Genomic DNA, 21,334 nt, shown 5'->3' with positions numbered 1-21,334 from the left:
TAATCATTTTCCGCTAACTTGTGACAAAAAATAAAAAATTCTAGGAACTCGCCATGCCCCTCACGGAATACCTTGGGGTGTCTTCTTTCCAAAATGGGGTCACTTGTGGGGTAGTTATACTGCCCTGTCATTTTAGGGGCCCTAATGCGCGAGAAGAAGTCTGGAATCAAAATGTGTAAAAAATGCCCTGTGAAATCCTAAAGGTGCTCTTTAGAATGTAGGCCCCTTTGCCCACCTAGGCTGCAAAGAAGTGTCACACATGTGGTATCGCCGTACTCGGAAGAAGTAGGGCAATGTGTTTTGTGGTGTATTTTTACATATACCCATGCTGGGTGAGAGAAATATCTCTCTAAAAGTCAACTTTTCCCATTTTTTTTATACAAAGTTGTCATTATAGAGAGATATTTCTCTCACCCAGCATGGGTATATGTAAAAAGACACCCCAAAACACATTGCCCTACTTCTCCTGAGTATGGCAATACCACATGTTGGACACTTTTTTGCAGCCTAGATGCGCAAAGGGGCCCAAATTCCTTTTAGGAGGGCATTTTTAGACATTTGGATTCCAGACTTCTTCTCACACTTTAGGGCCCCTAAAATGCCAGGGCAGTATAAATACCCCACATGTGACCCCATTTTGGAAAACAGACACCCCAAGGTATTCCGTGAGGGGCATGGCGAGTTCATAGAAGGTTGTTTTTTTGGCACAAGTTAGCGGAAATTATTATTATTATTTTTTTTCTCACAAAGTCTCCCTTTCCGCTAACTTGGGACAGAAAGTTCAATCTTTCATGGACTCAATATGCCCCTCAGCGAATACCTTGGGGTGTCTTCTTTCCGAAATGGGGTCACATGTGGGGTATTTATACTGCCCTAGCATTTTAGGGGCCCTAAAGCGTGAGAAGAAGTCTGGAATATAAATGTCTAAAAAATTTTACGCCTTTGGATTCCGTGAGGGGTATGGTGAGTTCATGTGAGATTTTATTTTTTGTCACAAGTTAGTGGAATATGAGCCTTTGTAAGAAAAAAAATAAAAAAAAATTATCAATTTCCGCTAACTTGTGCCAAAAAAATGTCTGAATGGAGCCTTAGGCTGAGTTCACACAAGCGTGACAGATTAGGTCCGGATGCGTTCAGGGTGCGTTCAGATAAACTCGCACCATTTTGCAAGCAAGTTCAGTCAGTTTTGTCTGCGATTGCGTTTAGTTGTTCAGTTTTTTCCGCGTGGGTGCAATGTGTTTTGATGCATTTTTCACGCGCGTGATAAAAAACTGAAGGTTTACAAACAACATCTCCTAGCAACCATCAGTGAAAAACGCATTGCATCCGCACTTGCTTGCAGATGCAATGCGTTATTCACGCAGACCCATTCACTTCTATGGAGCCGGGGCTGAGTGAAAAACGCAGAATATAGAACATGCTGCGATTTTAAAGCATTGCAGAAGTGATGCGTGAAAAAAAACGCTCATGTACACAGCCCCATTGAAATGAATGGGTCAGGATTCAGTGCGGGTGCAATACGTTCACCTACTGCATTGCACCCGCGCGGAAATCTCGCCCGTGTGAACGCAGCCTTACAGGGGGGTGATCAGGGAGTCTATATGGGGTGATCACCCCCCTGTCATTGATCACCGCCCTGTAAGGCTTCATTCAGACGTCCGTATGTGTTTTGCGGATCCGCGGTGTCAGTGTTTTGCGGATCCACGGATCCGCAAAACACAAACGGACGTCTGAATAGAGCCTTACAGGGGGGGTGATCAATGACAGGGGGGTGATCACCCCATTTAGACTCCCTGATCACTCCCCTGTCATTGATCACCCCCCTGTAAGGCTCCATTCAGAGGTCCGTATGTGTTTTGCGGATCCGATCCATGGATCCGTAAAACACATACGGACGTCTGAATGGAGCCTTACAGGGGGGTGATCAGGGAGTCTATATGGGGTAATCACCCCCCTGTAAGGCTCCATTCAGAGGTCCGTATGTGTTTTGCGGATCCGATCCATGGATCCGTAAAACACATACGGACGTCTGAATGGAGCCTTACAGTGGGGTGATCAATGACAGGGGGGTGATCAGGGAGTCTATATGGGGTGATCACACACCTGTCATCGATCACCCCCCTGTAAGGCTCCATTCAGACGTCCGTATGTGTTTTGCGGATCCGATCCATGGATCCGTAAAATACATACGGACGTCTGAATGGAGCCTTACAGGGGGGTGATCAATGATAGGGGGGTGATCAGGGAGTCTATATGGGGTGATCAGGGGTTAATAAGTGACAGGAGGGGGTGTAGTGTAGTGTGGTGCTTGGTGCTACTTATTACAGAGCTGCCTGTGTCCTCTGGTGGTCGATCCAAGCAAAAGGGACCACCAGAGGACCAGGTAGCAGGTATATTAGACACTGTTAGCAAAACAGCATCTAATATACCTGTCAGGGGTTAAAAAAAAATCGCATTTACAGCCTGCCAGCGAACGATCGCCGCTGGCAGGCTGTAGATCCACCCGCTTACTTGCAGTTCTGCGTCTCGCGAGATGACGCAGATGCGTGACTGTGCCTAAATGAGCCGCCTCCGGAACGCGATCCTGCGTTAGGCGGTTAATCATGTGTTTGATCTGGTAATCTGATTCTCCATACATCAGCAGTATCTTGCCGGTCAGACTGAGGTCGAGGGGGCAGCGGCCTCCTTGCTTTAAGTCAAGATAAGCACACCCCCTAACCATCCCTTCTTGTGTGTGACATCCTGCAGTGCGGCCTGGGATCGCGTTAGTATGCGCGAGACTAACTAACGTGATGCACCGTCATTTTTATCACTGCCATCCGAATCAAGGTTATTCCTCCAATACTTGTTCCTACCCAAGATCCCAGCTACCATGGACTTTGATAAAAAAATGAACAAGATCTGTGTTGTCCAGTATCTGTATTTATTGTACAGCATTTATTTTCACATGTACAAATTCACCTGCACCTGTCCAAAGAATTGTCATATCAGTTCTTTTCGTCACAATGTAATTTTCATATGCTAAAGAACTTAAAAAAATATATATATATTCTTAAAAAGTTTTTTTAATAACATGTTTTACAAAAATCAACTTCCCTCCTTAAAAAGCAACTAAACCTTTGTGTAAAATTTTTATATGATGTCCCTAAGGGTACTTTCACACTTGTGGCAGGACGGATCAGACAGGCTGTTCGCCATGTCGGATCCGTCCTGCGGCTATTTCGCCGTGCCGCCGCTCTGTACCCATTGACTATAATGGGGACGGGGCGGAGCTCCGGTGCAGCACGGCGAAAGGCCACCGGACTAAAAATACTGCATGTCAGGCTTTTTAGTCCGGCGGCTTTCGCCGTGCTGCGCCGGAGCTCCGCCCCGTCCCTATTATAGTCAATGGGGACGGAGCGGTGGTCCGGCGGCACGGCGAAATAGCTGGTGAACAGCCTGTCGGATCCGTCCTGCCGCAAGTGTGAAAGTAGCCTAATAAAAGTTTTTCTAATATACTTTATCAATTAATTTTGTATTTTTATTAGACTTTTCCCTCCACAGTGAGTGACAGTCTTTGGGTATGTTCACACAGAGTTTTTTCGATGTAGATTTTAGTGCAGGTTCTGGACCCAAAAACTGCCAAAAATGCCTGCAAATTTCTCCATTTATCGAGGCTTGGAAATAAGAAGTTGCATGTTCATTCTTGGTGTGGATTATTCGTCAAATCCACATACAAACTTCCCATTGAAATGGGCAGGTTCAATAACTTCATAAAAAAAACTGGGTCAGAATTGTGAGAGTGACAGGCCTTATGGCTGTTAGGAGAGAGGAATGGCAGGATTATCCATCTCTTTCCCATCAGTGGTCAGGCCTGAGGCAGCAACAGGTGACACAATCAACGGAGCATAAAGCTGTCCTCAAAGTGAGAAGGGTGTGTCTTGTGTTGTACAGAAGCCTGGAGTGGTTGTGTGTGTCGTCTGAGCTGGGAGCGCTGAGAGACCTGAGGTTTGGGGTGTCCCGCGACGCCTTGGGATAAGGGTCGCATGGTCAGCGTCGGGCAGATGACTAGACCACAATCCCCCAAAAGACACCGGTGTGGTAACAGCCAGGAGGCTGATGGACATTAGGCTGAAGAAAGCCGCGTGGGTTTACGTGTGTGTGAACGGTGACTTAGGTGAGTCAGGGATATATAGTGTTTAGGTAGTGCCTAGCCGGGCAGGCTTTCATTTTGTTTTGTATCGTTTGTTTGTGCTTGTGTCTCAATAAAGCACGAGTTGGGACATGAAAACCTGTTGTCTGCGAAGGTATTTGTGAGGATGATCCCCGGAAAGAAAGCTACCCCTCACAGAATATAAACTGCATCCAAAAATCCACAAGGAATCCTGAATTAAATCCCTGTTTGTTTTTCAGCACAGAAAAAAAACTCAGTTTGAAAATGCCCTTTGTCTCTTGCCAACACATGGGGATCCTGAACAGAGATGCCCCCACCCCTTTATTAACTCAGAATTCCCTAACAGGGTATAAGAAAAAATGGTTTTATAAACAGGGTTTGTGAAATGTGCAAATAAAAAATTTAGATTAATCCAACCCAACCGTGTTCAATACTGTCTCCCACTCGGGTGTGAATTTTAAGATGTTCAACCAGATTTGATTTCTGTTTAAAACATCTGCCACATTCTGAACACAAAAATGGCTTCTCCCCTGTGTGAGTTCTCTGATGTCTGACAAGTCCTGATTTCTGGGTCAAACATTTGCCACACACTAAGCATTCAAACAGCTTCCCTCCCGTGTGAATCTCCCGATGTCTTATAAGACCTGACCTTTTGGTAAAACATTTCCCACATTCCAAACAAGAAAATGGTTTCTCTCCTGTGTGAATTCTCTCATGCTGAAGAAGATATGATTTATGGGCAAAACATTTCCCACATTCAGAACATGTAAATGGTCTCTCTCCTGTGTGACTTTTTTCATGATGAACAAGAACAGATTTCCGGGTAAAGCTTTTCCCACATTCTGCACATGAAAACGGCCTATCTCCTGTGTGAATTCTAGAGTGTTCAACAAGCTCTGCTTTCTTTGTGAAATGAAGCCCACAATCCAAGCAAAATAATAGTTTTTGGTCTGCATGAATTTTCTGATGCTTGTCAAGATTTGATTTCTTGGTGAAACATTTCCCACATTTCAAACATAAAAAAGGCTTCTCCCCTGTGTGGCTTCTCTGATGTATAACTAGTTTAGATTTTTTGGTAAAACATTCCCCACATTCTGTACATGTAAATGGCTTCTCCCCTGTGTGAATTCTCTGATGTTCAACAAGACTTAATTTGGTGGAAAAGCATTTTTCACATTCTGAACACGTGAATGGCTTTTCCCCTGTGTGACTTCTCTGATGCTGAACAAGACCTGATCTCTTAGTAAAACTTTTCCCACATTCCAAACACGAAAATGTCTTTTCTCCCTTGTGACTTCTTACATGCCTATTACAATTTGATTTGTTGGCAAAACGTTTCCCACAGTCTGAACAAGGAAATGGCTTCTCCCCTGTGTGACTCCTCTGATGCTCAACAAGGCTTGATTTCGTGGAAAAATATTTTTCGCATTCTGGACATGAAAACTGACCCTCTCCAGTGTGACAGATCTGATGCTGAACAAGAAGATATCTCTTGGTAAAGCATTTCCCACATTCAGAGCAAGAAAATGGCTTTTCCCCTGTGTGACTTAGCTCATGTCTACTTAGATTTGATTTTTGAGCAAAACACTTCCCACATTCCGAACATGAAAATGGTTTCTCCCCCGTGTGAGTTCTCTGATGGTTAGCAAGATTTGATTTGTTGCAAAAACATTTTCTACATTCTGGACAGGAAACTATCTTCTCTCCTTTGTGAATTCTCTGATGCTGAGCAAGAGTCGATTTCTTTGTAAAACATTTTCCACATTCCCCACAGGAAAATGGCCTCTCTCCTGTGTGAATTTTCTGATGCTGTAGAAGATATGATTTGCAGGTAAAGCATCTCTGACACTGAGAACAAGAAAATGGCCTCAAGCCTTTATGGATCTTAAAGGGATTACAACGATCACCCTTCTGGGAAAAATAGTTCCTATGTTCAGAGCATGGGAACTGGCCTATGTGTGCCCTCTGATCATTAACAGTATGATAAGAAGGTTTTTTATAAAGTCCAGGATGTATACTTTGGGTGGTCCTGGTTTCTTCTGTAGATTTGTGCATGGAAATTTTCATTTTGTATCCGTAATCTAGAAATGAAAGAAGAAGCATTTAGGATCTTAGCCTACCAAAATGCTGAATATACAAAAACATGCTAAAATTGTGATAGCCACTGTTCACCCTTTTATCCTGATAGGCCAGGGACTTTGTGACCTCTTCAGTGCAGTGTCTTTCTCCCCTCTACCCATTCAGAACATGTACATGCTTGACCAAGCTAAGTGGCCATGTGCACAGGAAGAGGTGTTGGGAGAGTAGCTGTCAATTGAATGAAATTTAGCCGTTAGGTACTGTATTTCATGTATATGTCCAGCCTTCCCATCAGGAGACTCTGATCTGGGAAAGGTCAGTGGACAAATAGGGTTACAGTTATCCCTTTTTCTCAACATGGTCTTGGTAATAGAAGATACCTAGAGGAGAATTTATCAAGCCCTGCACTCCAGAATTGTGGCTTAAAAACTGTTACAAAATAGGGGCTTTGTGACTTTTGAGGTCACTTGCACAAAAAATGTTCAACTTTTTATATTCTTACACCTCTCGCTCCCTCCAATGTTGAAAATTACATGGGAAAGTGGGCATGGTTAGCTATGTAAATGAATGTCACCCCAAATTTATACCAGAGACTTTAAGAGAAAAAAAAAGTCGTAAACTCACTCCAGTCGAGAAGTGGTCTAGAAAACTGGAGTAGCATTTCTAGACAAAAGCGTTTTAACATGAGCCATGTGACATTTGATAAGTTGGTTGCAAAGTACGCCAATGCAGACTCAATTAAAACGGTCTTCAAACATTAACTAATGATAAATTCCCCCCAATACTTCCAGGGACCCAAAAAGAAGGAATTAAGACTATTTTTCAGGGGATCCTCAGTCATGGACATTTAGTTTTAGGCCTGGATATCCCGCTTTACAAAGTATGGATGTCTTTCTCTCAGCTTTGAGTCCTACACAATGCTGTTCATCATCTGTTGCCTATCTTTACACCTTTAACAGGGACATAGGGCAGTTGTGGAGGGTTTTTGGAGGGAGAGTTACTGCTAGTGACTGAAATCACATTACCCTATGCAGTCAATATTATTTGAGTCTTTCGGGTCAGGTTAAAGATGCCATAGTAGAAATTCCCCCATGTGACTCTCTGAACAGTTTAATTTCTTTGGACATTAATATTGACAGGCGTATCAGAAAGGGAGGTTACTTCATGTGTTCCTATTGAAGTTTCCTATTCTTGTTTGACTGTAAATGAACCAATGCAAATTGGTCCCTTAAGACTCTCCAAGACAAAGAAGGATAGGAGGAGACTAGGTCTTTGTTTGTACTGTGGTAAAAGGGCATTTTGCCCAGAAGTGTACCTTCAAGCCAGGAAAATCCCAAGCCTAGAAAATAAAGGGGACATCTGGCCATACTTAATTTTTCTCCCAAAAATATTTTGATGTTGTCCTCCGACATTAAATTGGAGGGTATATCCAAGGAAGATTTGGCATTTCTGAGGCTCCAAACAAATATGTAACGGCACATTCGTCGGTCACATGGCCTAGGCCAGTGATGACTAACCTCCGGCACTCCAGCTGTGGTGAAACTACGACTCCTAGCAAGCTCCATTCATTTCTATGGAGTTCTGAGAACAGCCAAGCAAGTGTGCATCTTAGGAGTTGCAGTTTTACTACAGCTGGAGTGCCGGAGGTTAGCTATCACAGGCCCATTGGAATGAATGGGGCTAGGTTGTGATACCAAGCACAGCCGCTATACATTGTACAGCACTGTGCTTAGTAAGAAGAGAGAAGGCTGCGGTGCTACTGACTGCTCAAACAGCTGATCGACGGGGGTCCCGGGTGAGGTACCCCTACCAATCAGATACTGATCACCTATCCAGAGGATAAGTCGTCAGTAAAAAAAAAATAAAGAAATTGGAAAACTCCTTTAATCAGTTTTTCAGCCAACCACTTGTGGCCAGCAAATTCAACCCCATTTAGAAATTGTTTTCAGCTTCCCACCACATTGTATGCAAAAGTAAATGATGCCATTAGAAAGTATAACTTGTCCTTGTGGCTCTGTGAAGGTCTGGAGTAAAACACGAAAGTGCAAAGATTAAAAACCTCATAGACTGAAGGGGTTAAACCACCAATATCTTTTACCATAGAGAAACAAAACCGTCAAGTAACCAATTAACAAAAACATATACACCGCGGTGTGGTAATAAAGTAATAAAGGAACACCCCAACCCCGATTCCCTGTAAGCGAAGTCCCACAGTTCACCAGGGGTTGTCCAGAGTGACTGCTGCACAACTCCCCCTTCCTTCCGCTACAACCCTCACATGAGTCATTACTCACCAGTAGGGACATCAGTTAGAGTTTCTGTGTAATTCATGGCCACAGGTAGAGCCTCTTCTTCCTCATTTATCTCTTCCTTGATACAAACCTGTAAAGTGTAAATTCATTTTACGTAATCACAGAAGTCATTATTAAGGGAATGGTGCAGTTTTCAGTGATATTTCTATACAGACATATACAATGTTCCTTGTCAGGAATCTTTCCAAAGGAAGCCTACAAGCCAGCAATGTGGGTTGTGAGACCTCCGCTCCACCTACCTGATGATTCTGTGGGACATTATGATTATCTGGACAGGTATACAGAGGACTAGGACATCTCTCTAATGGATTTCTCTTACTGCATCCATCTGTAGGAAACATACATTTATTGAGTACACTATGACAAAATTATCATTAGAAAATTTGTGTTTGTCGAATACCATTTTATAAAGCACCTGCACCACTATTATGACACATACTGTACTTTTACGATGCAAGTTGAGAAGAGCAAAATTCAAGGACATTCATTGACATAAAAACCACCAAGAAGAAGTTGTTGGAATCAAATGAAACTTTCTATGTGTGACTGTAATGATATAAGTGAGTACAATATTAGAGCGAAAGATTACGTTTATTTTTAACGAAAACTATACAACTAAAAGAAGGCTCTAGTACCCTGTTATACAGCCAGTTTCTGAATGGTATCCTGTGGCACATTTGGCCATGGATGGTGCACTTGGTCCTGTAAATGCTTGATTTGCGATAAATTTGGTGAAAGGCAGGCCAAGCAGTTTCGTGGACACTTTCCTTGAAACCCTTGCTGTGTGTGTGCAAGCAATATCCTGCTGAAAAATGCCAGTTTGAGAGGAACACATGAGACTGAAGAATGTCCTGCATATATCGCTGAGCTGTTAGTGTCCCTCATATCACTACTTGGGGTGACCTACTGTTTGTATGCGATGGCTCTCCAGATCATCACAATTGCATTTTGGACAGTGTGTCCCAGCATAGCAAAGGCAGGATTGAAGAGCTCACCATGAGGCCTCTATACTCAAATCTGACTGTTGTGGGATCCCAAACAGCATCTGGATTAGTCACTAAAGACAATATGGTTCCAGTCTGTAGTAGTTCACAACAACACTGCAAACAAAGGCAATGGTGGCTGTCAATGTCAGGACACATAACAGGCAATGTGAGACCAAATTTCCTTCTGCTAAATGCCTGGAAATGGTCCAGGCAGAAACAGGGGTCTGTAGTGACCTGTGTATGGATGGTGGACAATTAAAGTGGGGAAGCTGCTTGTGCTTGTTGGCCATTCAAATGATCCTCTCTACTTGTGGTCTTTCTAGACCGCCCGGAACCCATTTGCACCATTTGCTGTGTGTGCATGATCTCATGACCTCCTAACAGCTTGGTCAGAACAGCCTAGATAGCGGGCAATCCGTAGAAATGAACATCCTGCTTCTCTCAGTCCAGTGATGTGCTCCCTCTCAAAGTTTGTCAGCTGAGCATAATCTCTTCAAGTGTATCATAGAGGCACATCTAGAATACAGCGACCTGTCACCAAGAGGTACACTAAACAAAAGTGGCCTCTGAGAGCCTTTTTTATAGGGCAGCAGGGGAAGCACTTTTACGCACTCTTGTGGCAAGACCCAGTGTAATAATTTACATATCTGCCTGTGACATAACTGCAAGCCGATTTTTCCAGCAATCCGACATTTCTATATGAGTGCATTTTTTTTTTGTCAATGAGAAAATATCAAAAAAAACAATGTCCGGTCTGAACTGGCTTTTTCCTCCGCACAGATTCATCATCAAGGCATGTTCCTGCTCCTATGGTAGAAGTGCACCAATAATAATAAATCTCTACCATTGCTTATACGGTATATGTGGTAATCAAAAGTAGAGGGTATCAAGATGACTGCATTAAGTGATTGCTACTCACCTGGGCTGGTATCTACAGGAATCTCCTCTTCCTTACACTGCTCATCTCCCACCACACACATCTCTTCTTCTCCCTCTATGACTTCAACTTTAATATCAATTAGATCTTCTCCCTGTTTCAAGGAGCTCATATAATGTACAATTCAAGGGCAAATTGCAGAGGTCTAACATAAATGTGTAAAGATGATAATAAGATAGAATCCTATTTCTGTATGGTAATTATTCAGAGACCCCCTACATTCTGCCCATATGGTAATTGGAAATATCCATATACCGTATTTTCGGACTATAAGACGCACTTAAGATTTGGAGGAGGAAAATAAGAAAAAATATATATTTTCACACCTCAGAGCAGATCACCAAATCAGACTACCATTCTTCATCAGACTTCAGATCAGACCACCAAGCTTCATCATTCTCATATCAGAACCCCCAGCCTCTCATCAGACCCCCAGCCTCCATTAGTCTCAGATCAGCCTCCCATCAGACACCCCCAGCCCCCATTAGCTAAAAATCAGCCCCATCAGACCCCACAACCCACATCAGCCTCAGATCAGACTCTTCAGCCCCAATCAGCCTCAGATCAGACCCTATTAGCCTCAGATCAGACCCCACTTAGTCTCAAATCAGACCTCCTTAGATTCCCCATAGATTATTCTCCTGATGATTATTCTCCTGACGTCGAGCACTACTGGGGGTAATTTAGTAGGTTTTCAGCATCCCCTTGGCTGTAGTCTTGTAGCCAACTCTGTGAGGGGTGCTTTATAATTTGGTGGGGTTTAGTGCGTACTTAGCACTGTGTTAACGCACAGCAAGCATCACCACACTTCTACCAGGGGGGCTTGCATTGGGCATTGTCCCTGAACACTTAGAGGGAACTAAATACCAGAATCACTGGGTTCCCTCTCCCCACCACTGGCGTGTGGAGTTGAATTGCCGCCACACACCCCCATTGGATACACTGGAGTGTGTGATAAAATGGTTGGGGCAATATACCCCTATACTTTACAGGCGACTCAACCCTCATGCTTTTGATCTTTCCTCCAGTCCCTCCAGCAGTCACTGCATAGCTATCTATTATGTGCAGAGTGGCTACACTATTGCTGGTTTTTCATTGGGACTTGGAGAATAATTACTGCCGGGTGTGAATATACTCCGTCTTTTATCAGCAGTTATACCAATAAATATTTATTTATTTTTTCTTTTAACGTCTTTCTCAGGCAGTGAATGTCAAATCGGACCCCCAGCCCCACTAAGCCTCAGATCGGACACCCCAACCTCACTCAGCCTCAGATCGGACCCCTAGCCCCCATTAGACCTCAGATACAGGACTCACTGACGGAGCACAGCACCAGGTCATAGTGCGTATCTACCTGCACTACGTCCTGCCACTGTGCACGGACAGGACACCACAGCAGGACCCCGAAGACGACCAGGGGAGGTGAGTACAGCCAGCACAGCGCTGCCCTCACTTCCCAATGCCTCCTGCATGCTAATGACCGCCTTCATAATAGAAGTGGTCATTAGCATTCAGACTATAAGACACAATGACAATTTTTTGGGGGAAAACTCAGGATTACACTTACCGGTAATCGTTTTTCCATGAGCCCATGACAGCACCCTAGACAGACTGCCTCCATCCAGGACAGGAAACAGGAACCTTTGTGTAGAGCTTTAAAGAAGAGGCACCAGTTAATTGAGAGAACTCGTCCTCATCTTACAATTCTAAATCTCATATTTTTTTATGTATATTTTTTACTTTTTTTTAATATATATACAAATATACTCATAACTATATCTCTTCCTGCTTGTCTTTATTTTTTTTTTATATAAGAATACCCCGAATATAGGGTAGGAATAAATCCCAGGTGCTGTAATGGGCTCATGGAAAAATGATTACCAGTAAGTGTAATCCTGAATTTCCCTTACGCCTATGACTGCACCCTTGAGAGACGACTAGAATAGAACTAGCCTAGGAGGGGGGAATACTGCCTCTAAAACCTTTTTTCCAAAGGACAAATGCTCATTAGAGTCTAAATCCAATCTATAGTGCCGAAAAAAGGTACATGGAGACTTCCAGGTGGCCGCTCTACAAAGTATGTGTCAGCTCTTTCCGCCCAGGAGGTAGAGACGGACCTAGTTGAGTAAGCTCCAAAACCCAAAAGGTGGAGACTCACCCGCTGAAGAATAGGCTAAGGAAATAGCCCCAACAATCTATCTGGCCAAGGTTCTGTAAGACACTTTTATCACCCCTACTCCTCCCTCCAGACTGCACAAACAGTCTAGAAGACCTTCTGCACTGACTGGTAACCTTCAAATATTCAGAGAGACACCTCCTGACGTCTAGGCAATGGAGCTTCCCTTCTTTCTCGTTTCTCAGAGATTGACACAAGGAAGGGAGGACAAAGTCTTGGTATCTATGAAAAGGCGAAACCACCTTGAGAAGAAAATATGGATCTGGTCTGATGAGAACTCTATCCTCCAAAATGTTAGTCTATGGAGGGGATACCGAGAAGGCAGAAATCTCCCCAACTCCCCTTGCCGAAAAAAAAAGCTGTTTTAAAGGATAGAGTTTTGATAGATAAATCCTGTATAGGCTCGAAAGGAGGCTCCATCATCCTAGGCAAGACTAAATTTAGATCCCATGGAGGAGCTGAAGATTAAGAGGCTTAATTCTACTAACAGCCTTAAAATAAAATAAAAAAAAAACGCCTAATCCAGGGACGGTTCGCAATATTGGAGTCAAAGAAGGCAGAAAGGGCAGACACCTGGACTTTAAGAGTGCTAGGCCTTAGGTTCTTATTTAAACCCTCTTGCAGAAAATCCAGAATCCTAGACATAGGAGGAGGACTTAAAAAGGATCAATCTGGACTTTAGAGAAGTTTAAGAAAGCCTTCCAAATTCTAAGGTAAATAGAGGAGGTTGCCGTTTTCCTGAAGGATAGAAGGGTAGAAATGACCTCATCCGACAAACCCCTATGCTTTAAGATTTCCCTCTGAAAGACCGGCCCCTGAAACAAAAGGTGCTGTCTTGACGGAAGAATCCAGGGTTCTGCAAGGGACAACTTTCTCAGCCAAGTGAACCAAGTTCTTCTTGTCCAGAAAGGGGCAATGAGAATAAGCCTTGTCTGTTCCTGCCTCAACTTCTGTAACACTCTCGGGAGAAGCCTTAGAGGAGGGAAAGCATACAGCAGTTGATCTGTCTACGGAAGAGAGAAAGCATTTAGACCTAAAGTCTGGTTGCAAACAAATCTACCCAGGGATGATCCCAAAGTTGGACTACATGATTGAAGACCTCTTGATTCAGACACTACTCTCCTTGATCCAGGTGGTTTCTGCTTAAAAAATCTGCCACTTTGTTTTCTGATCCTTTATAAATGGAACAAGAGGCATAATTAGAGAAATGATTTCCACTGTTAATGGCTTTAGATCTTCTGATCTTGTCCCTCCCTGGGTCTGTTCAGGTAGGATACTACGGTAGCATTGCCTGAAAAGATTTTTTTCCCCTTTTTGAGAAGTTTTGGCAAAAAACCCTCAAGGCTAGGAAAACAGCTCTTAAAGAGGACCTTTCACCTAAAAAAAAAATTTAAACTAAGACTATAGCGTTACTTACATGTCCCCATGATTTCTTGAACGTTAATTCTTTTTTCATTCTGTGCCCCCGTTTGTCCGCTATGCCCCCCCGGAATAATTCCCGCAGTTTATGCTAATGAGCCAGCCTCAAATGGGCTGGCTTTAAAAGTTCTCCCGATCGTGCCTTCCATCTTCTCCCTGGCACGGAGCGCATCCAATCAGCGCGCTCCGCTCTTAGCCAGGGAGAAGACGCTCCAGTTCTCGCGAGACTTCAGAGAACTGGAGCGATTTCGTCTATCCCGGAAGGCACGACGAGAACTTTTAAAGCCAGCCCATTTGAGGCTGGCTCATTAGCATAAACGGCGGGAATTATTCTGGGGGGCATAGCGGACAAACCGGGGCACAGAATGAAAAAAGAATTAACGTTCAAGAAATCATGGGGGCATGTAAGTAACGCTATAGTCTTAGTTTAAATTTTTTTTTAAGTGAAAGGTCCTCTTTAACTCCCTCACATTTTACGAATCCCGACTCTCCTCTAAGTTCCAAACTCCCTGCAGTACCCCCTATTGAGAATACGCCCCCTCCCCCCACCTGGTAGAACTGGCGTCTGTGGTAATTGTTATGTGTTCTTGTAGTGCCTACGGGAATCCCTGAGTCACCAGGTTAGGGACTGTGTTACCTGAGAAGTGAGAGGAAGTGGGGATCTTAAGGGAACAACGAACCCTTCCATTGCTTCAGAATCTGCCACTGAAGTATCCTGGAATGAAACTGGGACCAACCGACAGCTGGGATTGTTGAGGTCACCCTGCCTAACACCGACATGCCCTGCCTGATAGTTCGTCTTTTTGAGGCTACCAGAGCTTAAATGTCTTCCCTTAGGCGAGATATATTGTGTTGAGGGAGGACACACCACTGTTGTAACAAGTGCAGGATTAACCCCAGTAAGACAGACCTCTGAGAAGGGACCAGAGATTTGACCTTTTCCAATTTAGCTGCCGTCCCCGTCTGCCATTGGCTGCTCCCCCCTGACACCGGATGTTTTCATCCGTATGCAGGGACCAGGAGAGCGGTACCAGGAGCAGTGTAAGTATATTACAGATGAGGGGCCCAGCACATGTGGGGGGGGGGGGGGGGTTCTTGAAATTGGATAACCCCTTTAATGACACATCTTTTACACAATTTGCAGATAGGTCTGTAACCTTTAACCTTTGGACACACACAAACTCTAGGCGAAAACCCTCTCTTATTATTCCATTTATCCACGGGCTTGCCGAGATTTCCTCCCAAGCCTGAGAATAGATAGGTAGATAGATAGAGAGAGAGAGAGAGTGTCTTCCCCCCACTGGACCATAATTGTCACTGCTGACCTGACTTAGGCCCTGAACCAGATTGGGAGTTGAAAAGGAAACTTTAGTCTTTTTTTACATCTAGCCCTCCAGTTATTTTGTTTTCTGTCTTATCTATTGAAAACCCTCCTGTTCCTATGAAAAACTGCTTTCTAAGGGGTTTGGAAACAGGAAAACCTTTCTTGCTATCAGAGGCTTTTTCTAAAAGGTCATCAAGAACTGACCCAAAAAGAAAATCCCCCTAACAAGGGATAGAACATTGCTTGTTTTTCGAACCTCTATCCCCCGACCAACCTCTAAGCCAAATAGCCCTTCTAGCAGAGTTTGACAAAGCTGCTGATCTAGCATTCAATCTTATTGTATCCGCTGAGGCATCGGAGATTAAATCTACCGCCTTGAAAATTGTTGGGAAAACTGCAAGAAGCTAATCTCTGGAAGTTTTGCTTTGAATTTGGGATTCCAACTCCTGCAATCATAGTTTTAAAGACCTGGTAGTAGCTATGTTGGGCTTAAAAGCTTGGGTAGAGGCCTCCCATACTTTCTTAAGAAAGACCTCTGCCCTTCTATCCATTGAATCCCTCAATGTACCAAAGTCTTCAAATGGTAAGGCCGTTTTTTTTGAGTTTTGGGCTACAGGGGTGTCCAATTTCGGTGGCCTATCCCAACTGGAGGATTCGATCTCCTCAAAAGGATACTTCCTCTTAACACCTCTAGGGATGAAAGAATTCTTATCAGGTTTGATCCACTCTTTTTGAATTAGATATTTGATATTTTCATTTAATGGGAAGACTCTAGGTGGCTTATGTCCCAAGTCCCAAAACATAATGACTTCTGCTCTCTAGCCTAATCTATTTTCATTAGTTCGCTTTAAGTAAGGAATCTGTATATTTTGGGGAAAATAAGGGTCTACCGGAGGATTCTTCATCTGAAGAAGGACTTGAATCGTCCAGGACCTTCCCCTGCTCATTTTCATCAGAAGATTCTGAATCCGAGATCACGTTAACGTGACCCTGTTTGCCCATGCACAGGTGGGGAGGCATTTCTCAAACACTTTAATAGGGTCCGAAACTTTAGATTTAACCATGTCCTTGATACTCCAAAGCAGGGATGAGGATTCTTCCTCAACTACTTTGTTCACACAATGCTGACATAGTAATCTGGACCAGGAGTGTGCGAGTTTTTTCTTGCATACAGCACACTCCCTTACCTTAGTCTTAGACGTGGCTTTTCTACGGCCCTCTTTGGTATTCTGTAACATAACAAGAGAATTAGCCCCATTAGATTCTAGAAGAAAGTAAAAGGATGGGATCAAACCCCCTTACCCCACCGGGAATACCGGTCTGCCATCATGACCCTCCTGGACATTAGCACACTGATTACTCTCTTCCTCCATAATTCCAGATGATGAGAGAAAGTTTTCCATTTAGGGTATCTACGCACACACACAGGCTAGCTGGGATCCTTCTGGCAGCACGCTGAAGAGAGGATAGGGTTAGGGCCAATGTTTCCAAGCGGCCAAACCGGAAGCATCAATCCCTTTCCTGCTACCCATGCATTCGAAATACCGGAAGTCACGTCATGCAACACTCTCAGCCTCCCCCCGCTGATGCAGGGAAGGAGAGAGAAGATGTAATGATGTGTATTCTCTCCTCCCCGCTGTGCGCTGCTCTGTGTCCCCCCCCCCAATGACACCTGATGACTTTTGCAGAAGAAACTGTATATTGTGGGGCACGGTATATGCTATGTGTGTATAACATAAACATATTTCATATGGAAACTTACATTACTTGGCTTGACCCTTGGGGATCTCGGACACCTCCACACTTTGGCCGGGGGCTCGGCGGAGCTGATGTGTTTTATCCTAATGAGAAAAATATCATAATAAGGATTTGGAGAAGGGGCAGAGGGATAGCTGTGCTGTCATGGGAGTAAGGGAAAAAACGACAGTGATTACATCTATTAATAATGCCCTACAGTGCCATGTACTTATATTGTAATTCGTGGACCAGTGAAAGTGTCTCTTTAAGGAGCCTTTGCGCAGCTAACCAAGCACAGCGCCGTACATGGTATAGCGGCTGAGCTTGGTGTTGTAGTTTAGCTCCATTGACTTCAATGGGGCTGAGCTGCAACTAGGTCATGTGACTGATGTACAGTGATGTCACAGGGTCTAGGAAGAGGCCACGGCGCTCATAAAAGCACCTGACCTAACAGCTGGGAGTTGTACCCAATGATCTGATATTGATGACCTTTCCAGAGGTGAGGTCAGCAGCCTTTAACCGCCTCCCGACCACTGTACGCATGGATGCGTCCGGGAGGCAGTTGATTTATTCCTCCTGGACGCATCCGTGCGTCATCTCGCGAGACGCGAGATTTCGGACTGAGCCGGCCCGCGCATGCGCATCGCGGGCCGGCAAATGAACGAGAACAATTTAGTCACCAGCCTGCCAGCCAATGATCGTGGCTGGCAGGCTGGCGATTTTTAAAATGTCGAATCAGAAGTCATATAACACATCATATTAGTAAATATGATCTGTTATATGGCTGCCTGCTCCTCTGCTGGTCCTTTTGGTCGGTTGGTTCCAGCAGAGGAGCAGGCTTCACAGTGAGTACACCAAAACACTACACTTTAGCCCCAGATCACCCCCTGCACCCCAATTAACCCTTTGATCACCCCTTGATCGCCCCTGTCAATCACTAGTGAAAGAAAAAAAGTGATCAGTGTAAACTGTCACCTTTTTTTAGCGTATCGCTAATCAGCTTTTGCACTTTTATAGTATCTGTAAGTGATCAAAACTGATCACAGTCAGATCTATAATAGTATTAGTGTCACCTTAGTTCGCCCTCCACCCAAAACGCAGTGTTTGCCCGATCAGGCCTGATCGGTCGCCCACACGTGCGTTCACCCACGCCCGCCCCGCCGCAGTGGCAAAAAATTATTATTTTTTTGATCACTGCACATTCACTTTACACACGCTGCAGGCGATAAAAAATCTGTTTTGATATTTTTTTATCAACCGCAGCGGCCTCCGGTACTTCGCTAGCCTCCCCTTTGTAAGACAGGCTTGCTTTTTTTTTTCTTGGGTAGTCTCAGGGAATACCCCTAAATTTAGTTGCCCAAATGTCAAACAGGGGGTATTCTTCTGAAGAGGCCTACAGGCTTCTGACCCAGTCGGATGAGGAATGGGAACCCTCATCTGGTGAATCTAGCGGGTCAGAATATGAACCTGTAGAAAGCAGTGGCAGTCTGACTCAAAGTTCGGACGAGGAGGTTGAGGTCCCTGATAGCACCAGGCGTACCCGGCCCCGTGTCGCTAGACCACAGGTTGCGCAAATTTGATACATATGCAAATTAACCTGAGATGAGTCCTGTCCCTGACTCATTTCACATACAGGACTCATCTCAGGTTAATTTGCATATGTATCAAATCGTTTTTTTTTCACAATAAAAGCACACAGAGCTATGGGGACTGGGTATTGCGGATGTGCTAGCGGCCATCTAGCAACCCATGTCCTCAGCTCTATACCCCAAATCCCGGTGACAGGTTCCCTTTAAGGGGGTTTCAGCTAGGGGGGGTTGAAGTGGTTAATCTGAAATGAAGAAGAAACATAAGCCAGCAGAACACTGAAAATAATATTATAAATTCAAAACGAGCACAGCAGGGTTTTAAGCCATAACAGGGTTAAAAGTATCCAACGGGACCTGGTAAATTCTCTTTCCTTATGGAGAAATCATAGGGTCCCATAGCAACATTTACAATGCCCCACATTAAAAATGATTGTTAATGGGCATAGTTGGACCTGGTGCCCTTTTCTGTTATTTTTCTAAGGCTTCCTTCACACAGTTTTGTTTTTATTACACTGCAGAGCCAGAAATGCACCAAAAGTGGAGAAAAACAAGGACTGGGTCATACTGTATGTGCTCTTGCAGCCAATGACTGGCGTCAACGGTGATGTGACATGTCACTTCTGGGTCACATGCTGTTTAGGGACAAATCACTGTGGAGGCCAGTTATTAGCTGTAACAGTACATGTAACTCCATGCAGGAAGTTTACAGGTGAGGACTGAAAGGACCGCAGCGGTTTCTGGGAAAGAAAAGGTGTAGATAAAAAAAAAAAAGTATAAAATGCAGAGCTATGTGTAATGTATGCAATGCAGAGCTGTGTGTAATGTATGCAATGCAGAGCTGTGTGTAATGTATGCAATGCAGAGCTGTGTGTAATGTATGCAATGCAGAGCTGTGTGTAATGTATGCAATGCAGAGCTGTGTGTAATGTATGCAATGCAGAGCTGTGTGTAATGTATGCAATGCAGAGCTGTGTGTAATGTATGCAATGCAGAGCTGTGTGTAATGTATGCAATGCAGAGCTGTGTGTAATGTATGCAATGCAGAGCTGTGTGTAATGTATGCAATGCAGAGCTGTGTGTAATGTATGCAATGCAGAGCTATGTGTAATGTATGCAATGCAGAGCTATGTGTAATGTATGCAATGCAGAGCTATGTGTAATGTATGCAATGCAGAGCTATGTGTAATGTATGCAATGCAGAGCTATGTGTAATGTATGCAATGCAGAGCTGTGTGTAATGTATGCAATGCAGAGCTATGTGTAATGTATACAATGCAGAGCTATGTGTAAAGCATACAATGCAAAGCAATGTGTAACATATACAATGAAGAGATATGTGTAACATATACAATGAAGAGATATGTGTAACATATACAATGAAGAGATATGTGTAACATATACAATGAAGAGATATGTGTAACATATACAATGAAGAGATATGTGTAACATATACAATGAAGAGATATGTGTAACATATACAATGAAGAGATATGTGTAACATATACAATGAAGAGATATGTGTAACATATACAATGAAGAGATATGTTTAAAGTATACAGTGCAGAGCTATGTGTAAAGCAAAGTCTGTATGTAAAGTATACAGCAGAGCTATGTGTAACGTATACAATGCAGAGCTATGTGTATAGCAAAGTCTGTATGTAAAGTATACTGCAGAGCTATGTGTAACGTATACAATGCAGAGCTATGTGTGTAGCAAAGTGTGTATGTAAAGTATACTGCAGAGCTATGTGTAACGTATACAAAGCAAAGTCTGTATGTAAAGTATACAGCAGAGCTATGTGTAACGTATACAATGCAGAGCTATGTGTATAGCAAAGTCTGTATGTAAAGTATACTGCAGAGCTATGTGTAACGTATACAATGCAGAGCTATGTGTGTAGCAAAGTGTGTATGTAAAGTATACTGCAGAGCTATGTGTAACGTATACAAAGCAAAGTCTGTATGTAAAGTATACTGCATGTGTAACGTATACAATGCAGAGCTATGTGTATAGCAAAGTCTGTATGTAAAGTATACTGCAGAGCTATGTGTAACGTATACAATGCAGAGCTATGTGTGTAGCAAAGTGTGTATGTAAAGTATACTGCAGAGCTATGTGTAACGTATACAATGCAGAGCTATGTGTATAGCAAAGTGTGTATGTAAAGTATACTGCAGAGCTATGTGTAACGTATACAATGCAGAGCTATGTGTAAAGCAGTGAAATGTGTGTGTGTGTGTATAACGTATACAATGCAGAGCTATGTGTATAGCAAAGTGTGTATGTAAAATATACAATGCAGAGCTATGTGTAAGGTATACAATGCAGAGCTATGTGTAAGGTATACAATGCAGAGCTATGTGTAAGGTATACAATGCAGAGCTATGTGTAAGGTATACAATGCAGAGCTATGTGTATAGCAAAGTGTGTATGTAAAGTATACAACGCAGAGCTCTGTCATACAGTGCAGAGTTGAGGGCAGCACATGTACATTCTTATTACCTGCTCATGAGGACACTGTCCTACAATCAAGGAATGAACTCCCGAAACCCAACCAGCAGCACAGCCTGGAGCCTGACTCCTCCCACACATGTGACTGATCACATGATCATGACATCATC

General features: G+C 43.6%; 1 protein-coding gene across 3 annotated transcripts; it reads right to left on the bottom strand.

Moving 5' to 3' along the window:
- Positions 1–3,405: 3,405 nt before the first annotated feature.
- LOC122940055 (gastrula zinc finger protein XlCGF26.1-like) lies at positions 3,406–21,326 on the bottom strand. 3 transcript variants are annotated; one of them, XM_044296372.1, is made up of 7 exons: positions 21,216–21,326; positions 17,149–17,227; positions 16,574–16,615; positions 10,450–10,561; positions 8,784–8,872; positions 8,527–8,614; positions 3,406–6,234 (listed from the first exon to the last, which is right to left on the bottom strand). In XM_044296372.1, the coding sequence occupies exons 1-7, from the start codon at positions 21,221–21,223 to the stop codon at positions 4,556–4,558; spliced, it is 2,097 nt and encodes a 698-aa protein (XP_044152307.1). In that variant the 5' UTR covers positions 21,224–21,326; the 3' UTR covers positions 3,406–4,555. The 3 variants fall into 3 exon arrangements, with proteins under 3 accessions (XP_044152307.1, XP_044152309.1, XP_044152308.1); XM_044296374.1 differs by lacking the exons at positions 10,450–10,561; positions 21,216–21,326 and having other exon boundaries at positions 17,149–17,206; XM_044296373.1 differs by lacking the exons at positions 16,574–16,615; positions 17,149–17,227; positions 21,216–21,326 and adding an exon at positions 12,035–12,089.
- Positions 21,327–21,334: the final 8 nt, after the last annotated feature.

The sequence above is a fragment of the Bufo gargarizans genome, chromosome 6, assembly GCF_014858855.1.
Source record: "Bufo gargarizans isolate SCDJY-AF-19 chromosome 6, ASM1485885v1, whole genome shotgun sequence".
Lineage (NCBI taxonomy): Eukaryota > Metazoa > Chordata > Amphibia > Anura > Bufonidae > Bufo > Bufo gargarizans.
This window is presented reverse-complemented; position numbering and strand designations above follow the sequence as displayed.

Excerpts from the sequence above, each read along its gene's own strand:
- LOC122940055 (XM_044296372.1), bottom strand. Across the intron at positions 10,562-16,573 it reads AAGCCACGTCTAAGACTAAG|GGAGAAGATCTAATTGATAT; the intron begins GTAAGGGAGTGT and ends TCCTTGAAACAG. Across the intron at positions 6,235-8,526 it reads TCTAACTGATGTCCCTACTG|ATTACGGATACAAAATGAAA; the intron begins GTGAGTAATGAC and ends TTTCATTTCTAG.